At 39.1% G+C, this 12,310-nt stretch overlaps 1 protein-coding gene across 1 annotated transcript in view; it reads right to left on the bottom strand.

Annotated features, from left to right (window-relative positions):
* Positions 1-439: 439 nt before the first annotated feature.
* The window catches only part of LOC120522829 (protein downstream neighbor of son homolog), a 23,791-nt gene continuing 11,920 nt past the window's right edge, over positions 440-12,310 (bottom strand). The window contains exons 4-9 of the mRNA XM_039743516.1: positions 11,657-11,835; positions 10,993-11,104; positions 8,574-8,693; positions 8,136-8,334; positions 5,686-5,898; positions 440-1,030 (exon numbers count right to left, since the gene is read on the bottom strand). Of these exons, the coding sequence (XP_039599450.1) occupies positions 893-1,030; positions 5,686-5,898; positions 8,136-8,334; positions 8,574-8,693; positions 10,993-11,104; positions 11,657-11,835 (961 nt within the window). The 3' untranslated portion in view covers positions 440-892. The remainder of the gene's footprint in view (positions 1,031-5,685; positions 5,899-8,135; positions 8,335-8,573; positions 8,694-10,992; positions 11,105-11,656; positions 11,836-12,310) is intronic.

The following is a 12,310-nucleotide window of genomic DNA, read 5'->3' as shown; positions in this document are numbered from 1 at the left end:
TAATTGCTTAAACTGATAGGACATACCAAAAATTGTGAAAAAAAATAAATTATGTAAGCTTCTCCAGATGAAACTTGCAGCCAAGTAGAATATTAATGTCTCTCTATTATCAAAAACAAAAAAATCTCGGAAAGCTTGGAAGGAGACGATACGTGATTTTCTCGGAGACACGTTAACGTCCCGTGAGACAAGGCAGTGAGACAAAAGGACAGCTGCTGTATAAGCGTTTAAATGATCGACGCGCAGCGCGACAAGCAGAACACTCAGCTCAGCAGCAGCCAGCCAGCCAGCCAGCAGCTAATCCGACTGCATTTCCTTAGCATGCGTTCACAATGCGAGAGGCAGAGATGCAAAGTGCCTGGCGCGTAGCGCACCCCGGGAGGTGGAAGGGGGTAAAGCCCCCTAGTTATTAAAAAAATAATCTGACATGAAAGCACACTAAAATCTAAAAATGTAAAACATTTTATTACATCTATAAAATATCACCAGCTCTTTTTCAGTTTAACTTCACGTGCCTCATACATCGATTAAAGCTCACACGAGACTAAGCTCTTCTTCAAACAGCTGATTTAGCCACTCAGCAGGAGTGGCATTTCACGTCCAGCCTGCAAGAGGCTGCGTGTGTGTTTACAAGCTTTGCTTGCATTTAAGTACACGCACTCTCCTCTCGGCCAGTGAAGTAGACCCCAACACATGCTTATGCCAAATACAGAATATAGTTATGTGGCACATAACTGGAGAAGATAACTGCAGTTCATTTGATGCTGGCAGTGACAAAAAAAGCTGTGCACAGATGGGTCTCTGGCTCTCTGCCGCAATCCATCTACAGAAACTGTAATCACAATAACATCTTGGCAGTGCCTGAATATGGGCACAGAGCCCTCTCCTACCCTCAAGATTTCCAGGTATATTTGTAGTCACTCATTTCCAGCTGCCTCAAGGCAAGTTTTCCTAACACAGGAGGCTCCAGCAGCTGTACCAGGGTGTCTGGATGCAAGCCACAATCCTTCAGATCCTGCAGTGCTGACTCCTAGGAAAATAAAGTACAAGATATTAAGTTACAATTGTCAGCATGAACATGCAAATTCAGAGTCATTTATGATAAAAAAAAAATGCTTTTAGTAAGCAGGGCAAGAAAAGATTTGGAAAGATTTCAAGATGGGCTTCCTAGAGTAGATGACAGACTTGCCAAGGAGTTATCATTAAAACAGTAGCAAAAATCGTGACAAAAACCTATGGGGGTTTCAAAGGTCAACAGTCTGCCTGCTTATACTAATGATCCACTCCATATTCTATTGTAACTCCCCAGGAACATCCATCAATCATCCAACCCGCTATATCCTAACTACAGGGTCACGGGGGTCTGCTGGAGCCAATCCCAGCCAACACAGGGCACAAGGCAGGAAACAAACCCCGGGCAGGGTGCCAGCCCACCGCAGCCCCAGGATCATTTGAGTACAAAACACAAACCAACCCTGGGTCTGCCACAAGTCCAGTATACAGGTTGCCTCCTAAACACATGTCAGGACAAATATATTGTCATAAAAGTAGGTACTTTACGTGGGGGAGGGTTTAGAAATGTTTCTTGCAAAAATATTCTTCCAAAAATAACATCAAGTCAAGTTTTGAAGGTCCCTAAAGTCCTACCGTCTACCACACTAATTGGTGTCTTATTCCATGTGTCTATCGTTCTCTGTGTGAAGAAAAACATCCTAAAGTGCATGCGAAATGTATCATTAACCAGTTGCTAACAATGACCCCTTGTTCCAGTTGAACCGATTTTGAAATAAACATCTAAATCCACTATACTAAGTCCATTCATAATTTTAATACTCCAATCACATCTCCTATTAATCTCCATTTGCTTAAATTGAAAAGGCTCAGCTCTTTTGATCTTTGTTCATAACTCATCCCCAGCAGTCCTGGAATCAGCCTAGTTGCTTTTTTATGAACTCTGTCTTGCACTTTTATGTCTTTTTTTATGGGCCAGAGACAAAAACTGCACAAAGTACTCCAGGTGAGGCCTTACTAATGTGTTATAAAAACTTGGGTATAGCCTCCTATGACTTGTACTGTAAACATCACAATATCTATCCTAACATTCCGATAGCCTTCTTAATGGCCTCTGAACACCATATGAAAGTTGATTGTGACAAGTCCTCTACGACTGCCAAGTCCTACTCAAAAAGTGTACTTTCAAGTTATAGATCTCCAACTGTGTAATTCAAATGTAATAATGTCTAAACAGGACTGGTCAAAAGGCATCATGCTGGATCAGGGACCAACCACCTTATTTAGATGAGAAGTCACCTAGGAGGCGAGGCATTTTGGATACATAGACTCCTAGCAAGATTAACTGCTCATGATCCAGGCTGTATTGGTATTATTTGCCACAATCGTGCTTCTGTTTTGGGTGTATTTTAAAATGGAAAAGTTTGTATAATGCACAAGTAAAAGTATAAACTTCCTCTCCGGTTTGTTCTGGTAATCTGTTTTGTCACCAGGGGTCACTAATGTAAAGAAAGAATACAAGTGAAGTTGCAGACTACAGCTGTATCTTTGGAATGGCCTGAGGAGTGTAAGCTTACAAAAGCTATAATGGGGATTTTGGGCACCCTGTTCAGATCTATGGATTAAAGCGAGAATAAGGTCGCCCTAAGACCCTTCCACAATGAAACACACCTAAACCTCACACACACACACACACACACACCTCATCCATCCATCCATCCTTTACCCAAACCGCTATATCCTAACTACAGGGTCATGGGGATCTGCTTGAGCCAATCCCAGCAAACATAGGGAGCAAGGCAGGAAACAAACCTCGGGCAGGGCGCCAGCCCACCGCACGGTGCACACACACACACACACACACCAAGCACACACTAGGGACAATTTAGAATCGCCAGTGCGCCGAACATGCATGTCTTTGGACTGTGGGAGGAAACCGGAGCACCAGGAGGAAACCCACACAGACACGGGGAGAACATGCAAACTCCATGCAGGGAGGACACACACACACCTCATAATAGGTCCAATTTAGAATTAGGCTGCCACGATTAATTGATTTAATTGACTAAAAATTGTAATTAATTATTTTCTTAATCGACTAAATGTCTATGCCACTCCCCCACATTGCACACAGGTAAATGGAGGCTCTCTGCACGGTTTTTGAGTAGGCCAATCATGGCAGCAGCTGCACCACATTCAGCAGAAGAAGCTTCCTACAAATATTAGACGAAATTGTCCTGTGTGAGAGTATTTCAACTGAAAATCAGGGAAAATGGTTATACATCGTGTAAATCACGGACGGTGTTGCACAACAACACTAGCTCAATTTGCGCACCTAAAGAAGAAGCACACTGAAGTACAGCAACGGACAAGTCAATAATGCTGCAAGTAGCCCACTTAAACTTAACTAGCTATTCAACAATAGTCCTTTTAGTGTTACAAAGCTGGTTGACTTGAGAGAGTCATGCTGGAATGAAAGTTAGAGCCAAAATATTAAATTATCTGCTAAATGTGCTTGTCATTTGTCACTAGGATTACTCTTGAGTACACTGAACTAAAATAATGTTTCAGTGAATATGACAGAGGTTAGGAGCAGGCACTGATACAGCGCACTGCCGCACCCACCACATGACACACCAACTCAGGATCCCAGATTAGGACCAGAGTGCAGCCACATGGTGGATGACACCTCAGCACCACACTAGTTCAGATGGAATGGAACCAGTGGGAGATTTTTTTTGTTATGGTGGCTGGTGTGCCAATTCTGCCACCAACCCCCAGGTTTTTCTCTGCAGGTTGGAGGGCCCACAAACAGGGCTGGATGCAGATTAACGTCATACCCAGGACGGAGCAATTGCAGGTTAAGGGCCTTGCTCAAAGTAGACACTTTTGGTGTATTATGGGATTTGAACCGGCAACCTTCCGATTGGCAGTGCAAATCCCTAGCCTCAGAGTCACCACTCAAGCCCTCAGTATATATGCTAGCTAACTACGCCAGACTAGTCTGTAAAACAAACTTGCTAATTTTATTTTAGACAGAGTTGCATTTTGACCCTTAGCCAGATATTTATACCAGGGCCAGTGACCTTCACTTTTCAACTGTCATCTCTTGGATCTAAAAGAAAACTACTTACAGTATCAGTGCTCGTCAAAACTGAACAATAATCATACTTCAGCTTTATAAAAAGTTTTTGGGTATTTTCCTCAATCATTAAATTGTAAATAATTAACTTTCAATAAGCAAACAGGCCGACTCACTAAGCTGTATTTTTTTTTTTTTGTAATTCAGCACAGATGGCATATTTAATCCAAACTGAAAGAGAGCTAGCTACATGTTGCTAAGCTGCAAACTGTCCACCTGCCAAAGAGCTACTGCTGGGAAAGAAACACAATTTCTACTGCAGCTTATGTTGCCAGATGTTCTGATTGTGCTGCCCAGCAAACTCAGCATACTACTTACAATGTTAAAAAAGGCATGCAAGTCTTAAGTATAAGGGCCCATTCACAACTGTCAAATTCCAACGTTTTGCGTTTTTCAGGTTTTTTAAGGGCGTTTCTCAGATGTTTTCTGAGCATTTTTACAGAAGTGTTTTACAGGGAAAATGTGACCGACATCACTTCCATTTTGTAGGCTGTGAGGCGTTGAAGACTACAGAGAATGCACCCTTCTGAACCGAGTGCAACAGCAAGATCACCGCATGAACAGTTCCACAGAGCCTTCTTCACAGAATTTCTGATGAATTATGAATGTGTTCATACTGTATAATGGTAACCTATTAATTAAGATGTACATCTGGTTGAATTTGAAAAAAAATGAAAACGACCAAAGAACATCATGAATTTAAAATGAGGGAATGATTTACGCAAGTATCAGCCCTGCTCGTCACTGTTTTTATAACATAATGTTTAAATGGAATGATCGCAATAACAAGCAATGGAAACTAAAAAAAGAAATTCTTGTTGTGCAGATATTATGCCTTTAGAACAAAGTGCAAAGCCATACCAAAATCGTCAGTCCAAACGAGCAACTGTAGCAGGCAGCGCTTGCAGTCAGGCTGAGAGAGAGCTGCTGCACAGGAAGGCCAACTCACAGGCTAAGAGTCAAACCGGCAGCTGGTTAATGCAGATCTTAGGGTACTTGAGAGAGAGCGGCAGTGTCGCCCTGAGAGATTCCTAACCTATGACACACCCCTTAATTTGTTAATATGTAGAGTGATTTTTATAAGTATACCAATTATGATCTTTTCGGTGCTCCCTTCTGTCTGCTTATTTTATTCTCATCAATACAGTTTACCAAAACTCCCCCCGACAACATTTAAGCAATACTGTACTCAAGGTGTTTACTGAATGTGCAAGTCTGAACCAATAAAGGTAAATGAGAAACATACTGGATGAACAGCAATTGAGTGTAAAGTAATATGAACATGCTGAATAAAATATCTATAAATCAATTAAATTCTCTGACAAACAACTAACTCCCTTAGGGTTACACAGGAAGCCAAAGATTTTCCCTTTTGTAACCTTGATACATCACCTGTGATCTATAACTCAATAACATACCCATAGGGAATGCCACACTGCTTAATCAGATAAGGCAGATACAATGATTTAAACTTGAATTCAAAATCGTGTTTCAACACATTCAAAAAAAATAAGAGAAAAACAGATAGTCACCTTGAAACTGGTGCTCTCTGTGCGAGAAGCTGTGTTAAAGATTGCAGTTGGGCTGTGGGTGTTGAAGACTGCAGAGAATGCCCCTTTCTGGGCCGAGCGCAGAAGCAACGTCAGAGCATGAAGAGAATGGGGCATAATGGGGCCGGTGACTTCAAGGCTGAACAAGTCTTTCAAGCCTGTTCGGACCTGTGTCTTCACATTCACACTGCGTGCCTATAGGTGTAGGAAAGTAAATGCAGGTAAAAATTTTTAAAAAGAAGCAAGTTTACAGGATTGTAAGTCTTAATCTGACTCTCACACAAAAATTAAAACTGTAAAATATTTCACAAGTCTTTCCAGATCTCTTCAGAAAGTTAATCATCATCACATGCTGCAACAGCTCAAGTCTATAAGTAAATACTGTGATGGGATAAAAATGTAACTTTCATAAAATTTGATCTGAAGAAGCAACAGCATAACAATAATTATCACTACCTAACAGTCTAGATAATAATCCATTTAACACAAATGTGTAGACGTAGGAGGGACTGAATGCGAACAAGGTATTCCAAAGTAGCCATACAAGTTGAAGATTAGCACCTGTGAAGTTAAATGTCAATTACAAGTTTCAAAGATTTGTGGTTTATAGTACACATTTCCGGTTTTACTCAACATGGATGGAAGAAGAAGAAGAAAAAAAAAAAAAAAAACACAAAAATTCAATATGCCATCACTTTATTTCTAGGACTAGAAAACAACACGTCTTTGGATTATACAGGTTGAGCATGCTTAATTCAAAAATTCCAAAATACGACATGCTCCAAGATCTGAAATTGAAACCACTGATGTTCAGCAACAGCTATAGTGTAGGAGTCAAGGAAAGTTTAGAAATTGGCAGCTGTATATGTGAAAATGTGAATTGTAAAATATGCATTTGAAGTAAATGGGGGTCAGAAGGGGGGTAAAAAAACGAATAACTAAAGGAAGTCAACATTGTCTAATTGGAAACGCAAACATGCCACGCCAGAATATAGCTTCAGCACTTTAATGCACAGCAAGTACAAAGCCCACAATACTTACCTAAACTCTAAACGACAAACCATACCATAAAAGACAGCAGCACATCTGAAATGCGTGGAGCCCAAATACCTGCAGTGATCTACATGTTTATGTCCATCTCTTTTGTTGCTGTGTTCATTACAATGTACAAATCAATCATAAAGCTCAGTTACTTTACAACATCTATTTTCACCTTTAATTTTCTCACTGTGTCACGTCTTTTGCCCAATTTTCTTTTTCACTCTCCCTGAAAAACTCTCACGTTTTAAAGTGCATGGACTGGAGGACGCGAGAGCTGTACTCAACCTGTCATTTTTTTTTTTTTTGCGTAGGCAATGTGCATCATGAATAGTCCCTTATATATGCCACAGTCAAAAGACGGCCTACAGATTTTTTTGTTTTTTTATCATAGCAGCACATATCTTGAAAATGACCCCATTTCTGGTCGGAGTTCAACATTAGTGACAGGAAAAACATCTTACTACTGTGTATTAAACTGTACTGCAGAAGAGTGATAAAGTATGAGATGGCAAACACTACAGGGATTAGTTATTAGTTATGGATCATGTGAATACATTCTTCACAAACAAACATTATTACTGTGTGGTTGAAATGTTGAATCACATGCAGTGTTTCAAGGACAAGCTTGAGCAAATACATTCTATGAAACATTACATGCTTCAATAGTCATTCAAATAATCAGATGATCACATTCTGGTTTGCTTTGGTATCTGTGGCAGTCAATCTGGGAAAATTGGCAAAGAAAGCTGTTTCACATTCTCATTTCTGCTTCACAATAATGCCCTTGCTCACAGTATACTCTGCAAAACTGTACTGCTGACCAAGCCCTCGACACTACCACCTGTCCTGCAAGTTGAAATATTTCCTTCGAAGGATGTGCTATGCCAATGACAAAGACATCCAGTCAGCTACAGAAGAGCAGGTGCATGAGCAAGACAAATATCTTATTTAAATGACATTCAAAATCCTCATGAGCATTATAAAAAGTGTACCGTTCATGGGATGATGTGGGAAAAATGGAACTTGTTTGTTTGTAGCATTTCTTTAAATAGAGCACCACTAGTATTCACTAAAAGACTCCTAAAAATGTTCAATTCATAAAATGTAACCTTATGTGGATATATGTTTCATGACACATTTGGAAAATATGCTTTTTAGTAACACATTTCAAAGAAATATCTTGGTACAATCATCAGATCTTGACTACTTTATTAGTATTAGGTGTATACTTTTGTTTTATTGCAATGTTTTATTAGTAATCACACCATCTACTTACGAAGTTTTAAACAAGCCACCCCTTAATGTATGAAATATACACACCCTAATGCTTGATGAAGACAGTCAACTTCTTACCAAAGATGAATGCCAGCCAATGACATGTACATCCATACCTTTAGTGTCTGCATTGAAGCTCCTCTAAAAGCTGTGGGGGACAGAAGAGTTGGGGGAAGGCCTGCCTGTGGTCCAGCCACTGCAACTAGGCTTTTCAAGTTTATAAGGAAGTTGAGCAATGTAAAGGTGTTGCCTCCTTCTACCAGAGCCACTGACTCGGGCCTATGGTCCAAACGAACTTCACTGCGTTCCTTACGGCTGTTGAAGGTGGTCAAGGAACATGCGCTTTACTTTGTCAGAGACATTGTTTGATGACCAAAAAGGATAACTACCATAGAGTACTTTAATAGAAAGAAAATGGAGGCTACCATTGGATAATAAAAAAAAAAAAAAGAGCTGTTGATTGCAGCAGCTGCAAAATAAATAAATTGCCTGATATTTGGAAAAACACCACATATAAAAGTAATGAACCTAATCATGGCATAAGTGTAGGATACAGCTTGATTGACATTGTATCTGGTTTCCTGATGTCATCTTGAACACCCATTTCTGCAAGCCAAGACAAACCACCATCATCATCATCATCATCATCCTCCTCATCACTGTCCATGTGAACTCTGAAACAAAAAAAATATTTTAACATATTATCAAGTAGCTCTCGATTCCTTTTCCTATGTCAGTGTGCACAGACTCATCCTCTTTGAATTCCTGTGCTTTTCTTGTTTTATTTTTCACCGAGCTGTGGTCAGTTTAGATGTATACATCAGTTTGAAAGCTTGCACATTGTTGTAATCTGTTCATTCAGACAATAAAAGGTGTCATTTTGCTTGACTGCTCAACACATGCATATTGAAAAACCTAACTAATCAATAATTTTGTAAAAAAAAAAAAAGATCAATATTGGCAACAGCAAAAGGAGCAGGAGTTAGGGAAGCACCGACCCCATTTCTCCTTTACAGGTACCGATTCTGATAACTGAACTCAGGGCACATATCGGATACCAGCACTCATGTATCTTCTTTAATTTAAGATCTATACAATCCACTGTGTGAAATTGATTAGGATTGTTCTTTCTATGAAGAGACATTTCTGAACTACAAAAGAATAAAAAATAAAAATCTAAGATTAGATATAAATTAAGTAAGAACTTTAAGTGGGTTACTAAGTTTTGCCACAAAACAAAGTTTATTGCTGAATTAAATAATAAAAAAAAAAAATCTGTCATGTGGGAAAAACAATACTGTGCATACTCTTGGACACACAAGATACAAACGTGCCCTCAACAGGCAGAGAAAAGATCAATCTTATGGTTATTACTAACTTGATCATCGTATGTTTGTGTTGCTAATAAAGGACAAAAGTGCCACACTTGCAGACGAGTTCAACTGAATGGCTGTGACACACCTGCATTCATACCCACCTGGATGACCAACTTCACTCTGCAGGTTTTGCATTTTTGCTCCTAAGGGTTTTTTCATTCAGTCTTTTTCCTTCCTACTGGTACTTTATCAGAGAATCCCCTCTGCTGTTGTTAAAAATTCAGTTATTTGTCTATAAGATGATTTTGTACTTCCAAATTCAAGTAAAATGTTTGGGGCAATGAGTACTGCTCCAGAGTAGAGAACCAGTTACAAAAACACATCCATACACCATTATTTATTTATCTCTCCATCTCTACATACATATGTATCCAAATATAAGGGGGAAGGAGCTTGCACGGGGCAGGATGACAAAGGAAGTCCCCCTGGCTTGGAGCATGGAAGCTCAACCCTGCTGGGGTCTGTGGCCACCGCCAGGGGGCACATGGGGAATGGCTGAGCCCTCCTCTGTACAGCTGCCACCACATCTGGATGTACTCTAAAAGGGTATCACAGGACACCTGGCACTTCTGGGTGCTCTATAAAAGGAAGCTGTCTCACTTTGTTTGGGGAGCCACAGTTGGGAGGAAGGGAGACAATGAGGAGTGGAGGTGGAAAGAGAGACAGAGAGAAGACGAGAATAAGGTGCTGTAGACTGTGAATGTTGTGTTGTACTTACTAGTGCTTTGGGCTGTGCTACATTGGTGGGAAGCCTGTTAAATGTTTCCCCAAAGTTAAATAAAACCTGTGTTGTGCTGGGAGTTGAGCCTGTGTCTGTTGTGTTAGGGGATCAGTATACTCCCTGGTGGTCACAACACATATACGCATACACATACATTTATATATACATATATACAGTATACACACACACACAAATATTTGCAAACATTTGTGCCCAATGAGCATACACAAGCTGACTTTGGAATTTAAACTCTTCTTTTATTAATGTGTTAGAATATTAGGACAATTTTGCAATTTAAATTATAATGAGGTGGAGAGTTGAACACTGTTTTTCAAAAAATTCAATGATTAAATATTTAGTTTTAAACAAAAAAATCCAAAATGTTCCACTTACATTAAAAAATAGTTGAAGACTTTAAAGAAAAAAAAAGTGCATTTTACAAGAAAAAAATAAAGTGTTCATTCAGCTGAAAAGGAGGAATAACAACAACAAAACAATTAGGTGTTCTTTCCCCCCTTCTGTAGCATTAGGCTGTTATCACAATTGTTGACTAAGCCATCTCAGTTTAAAAACAACTACAAACTGCAACATGAACACAGGCCCACTGGTAACTCTTATAATTCAACGTTTACTAGCTCTGAAAAAGTATACATTTGTGTGCAAACCGTCTTAAATATGGAATTTTCTCTCTGTGTAAATTATCTCTTCTGCCATTGTTCAACCAAGATATACCACACACGCAATAAAACAGACCAGCTATTGCTACCAAACGACATTAGTGAGTTAATTTCTCCTGAAAAAGAAATGTCTGCCTCTGACATAGGAGGACAAAACAATCCGATGTAGCATTTCTAAAATATAAATTACCCAACTCACAATTTTCCTTCCTCAGTTTCTGTGTCAAGACCTCCTTCACTGACCACCTCAGAACTATTTACATTTTTGCGCTTCCGGCTTTCCTCCAATAATGGCAGTGAAAACTCAATACCTGGAAGAAAAAGAAAAAACAACAACTCACTGAAACACTGAAAACAATCTAATTTCCAAGAGTGCATACAAGCTAAAAGAGCCACATTATTACAATAAGCATTTGATCTTGACTAAACAAATACAGTATAAGGGTACAATGAAAGGGGTACTTTACAGTTAAGCTGAATTACAGCGGGTCCTTTTGACTAAAATGTCCAGTAAAGGATGGCAAAAAAGTCTCAATTCACCCATAATTTTAAATGGGGAGTCTAAGGTTTACCCTATAATGCAAGAAAAGTATTCTAAAGACAGTTTATTAGATTTGTCAACAAACAGCACATCTTTCGATTCAGAACTATACTTCAGTTCTGTGTGTCAATTCATGGCCAATATTGCAATCAAACAATTTCTAATTAGTTATGTATTAGGGAATAAACATGTATTTTAAAGGTCATAAGACTGTTATAAACAGGACTAATCACCCCCAAAAGCAATGTAAGGGATCAACCTAGACATGGAAAAAAGTAAATTCTTTGATATAGCTAAACTAATTTATTCTACGATTACTCACCCTCATTTTTCATAGCTTCACGAAGTCCACGGGTTGTTGGAGAGAGCAAGGCAGTAATGGCCTTATTGCCTGCTAAACCAGCTGATCTGAACAGCACAGTAAATTGGTAAGTACAAAGATAGAAGTAAGGGCAGAGTCGTGAGCGCAGCAGGTTATACAAGGAAGTGAAGCTCAATGACCTACACAGATAGATAATGTGAAAAGTTAAAGAAAGATTCCTCACCATGATAGACATAAAGACTAGAAATCTATATTCAGCATAATTGACCAATCCACCAAAAAAGGTACAGGTTTACTTTACACATTTAATGCTTACAAACAGCAACATTATAGTACAAGTTCTAGAATTCACTAATTAAACAACATTCAAGGATGTCTTTCAGTTAAACACAGACTATTCACACATTTCCCAATAATAGAATTTTTAAAAATCAAAAAGCCCAGCTGTCTGTTTTCTAATTCACTTATCTAGTTCAGGGCGAGACAGAGTTTGTGCCTATCCTGCAGTACCAGGCTCAAAGCCAAAACTTTGAAATATAATGCTAGGAAGCTTGTGCATGTACCAGATTCCATCCCTGCAATTGTTCTAAAGTATGGCATTTAACGTTAACTATCTACCTAGTTTTTGACATGTTACTCTTTATCCATACTTGC

Source organism: Polypterus senegalus, chromosome 2 (assembly GCF_016835505.1).
Source record: "Polypterus senegalus isolate Bchr_013 chromosome 2, ASM1683550v1, whole genome shotgun sequence".
Taxonomy (NCBI): domain Eukaryota; kingdom Metazoa; phylum Chordata; class Cladistia; order Polypteriformes; family Polypteridae; genus Polypterus; species Polypterus senegalus.
The sequence above is the reverse complement of the archived record's forward strand: the minus strand, read 5'-3'. Positions and strand labels throughout refer to the sequence as shown.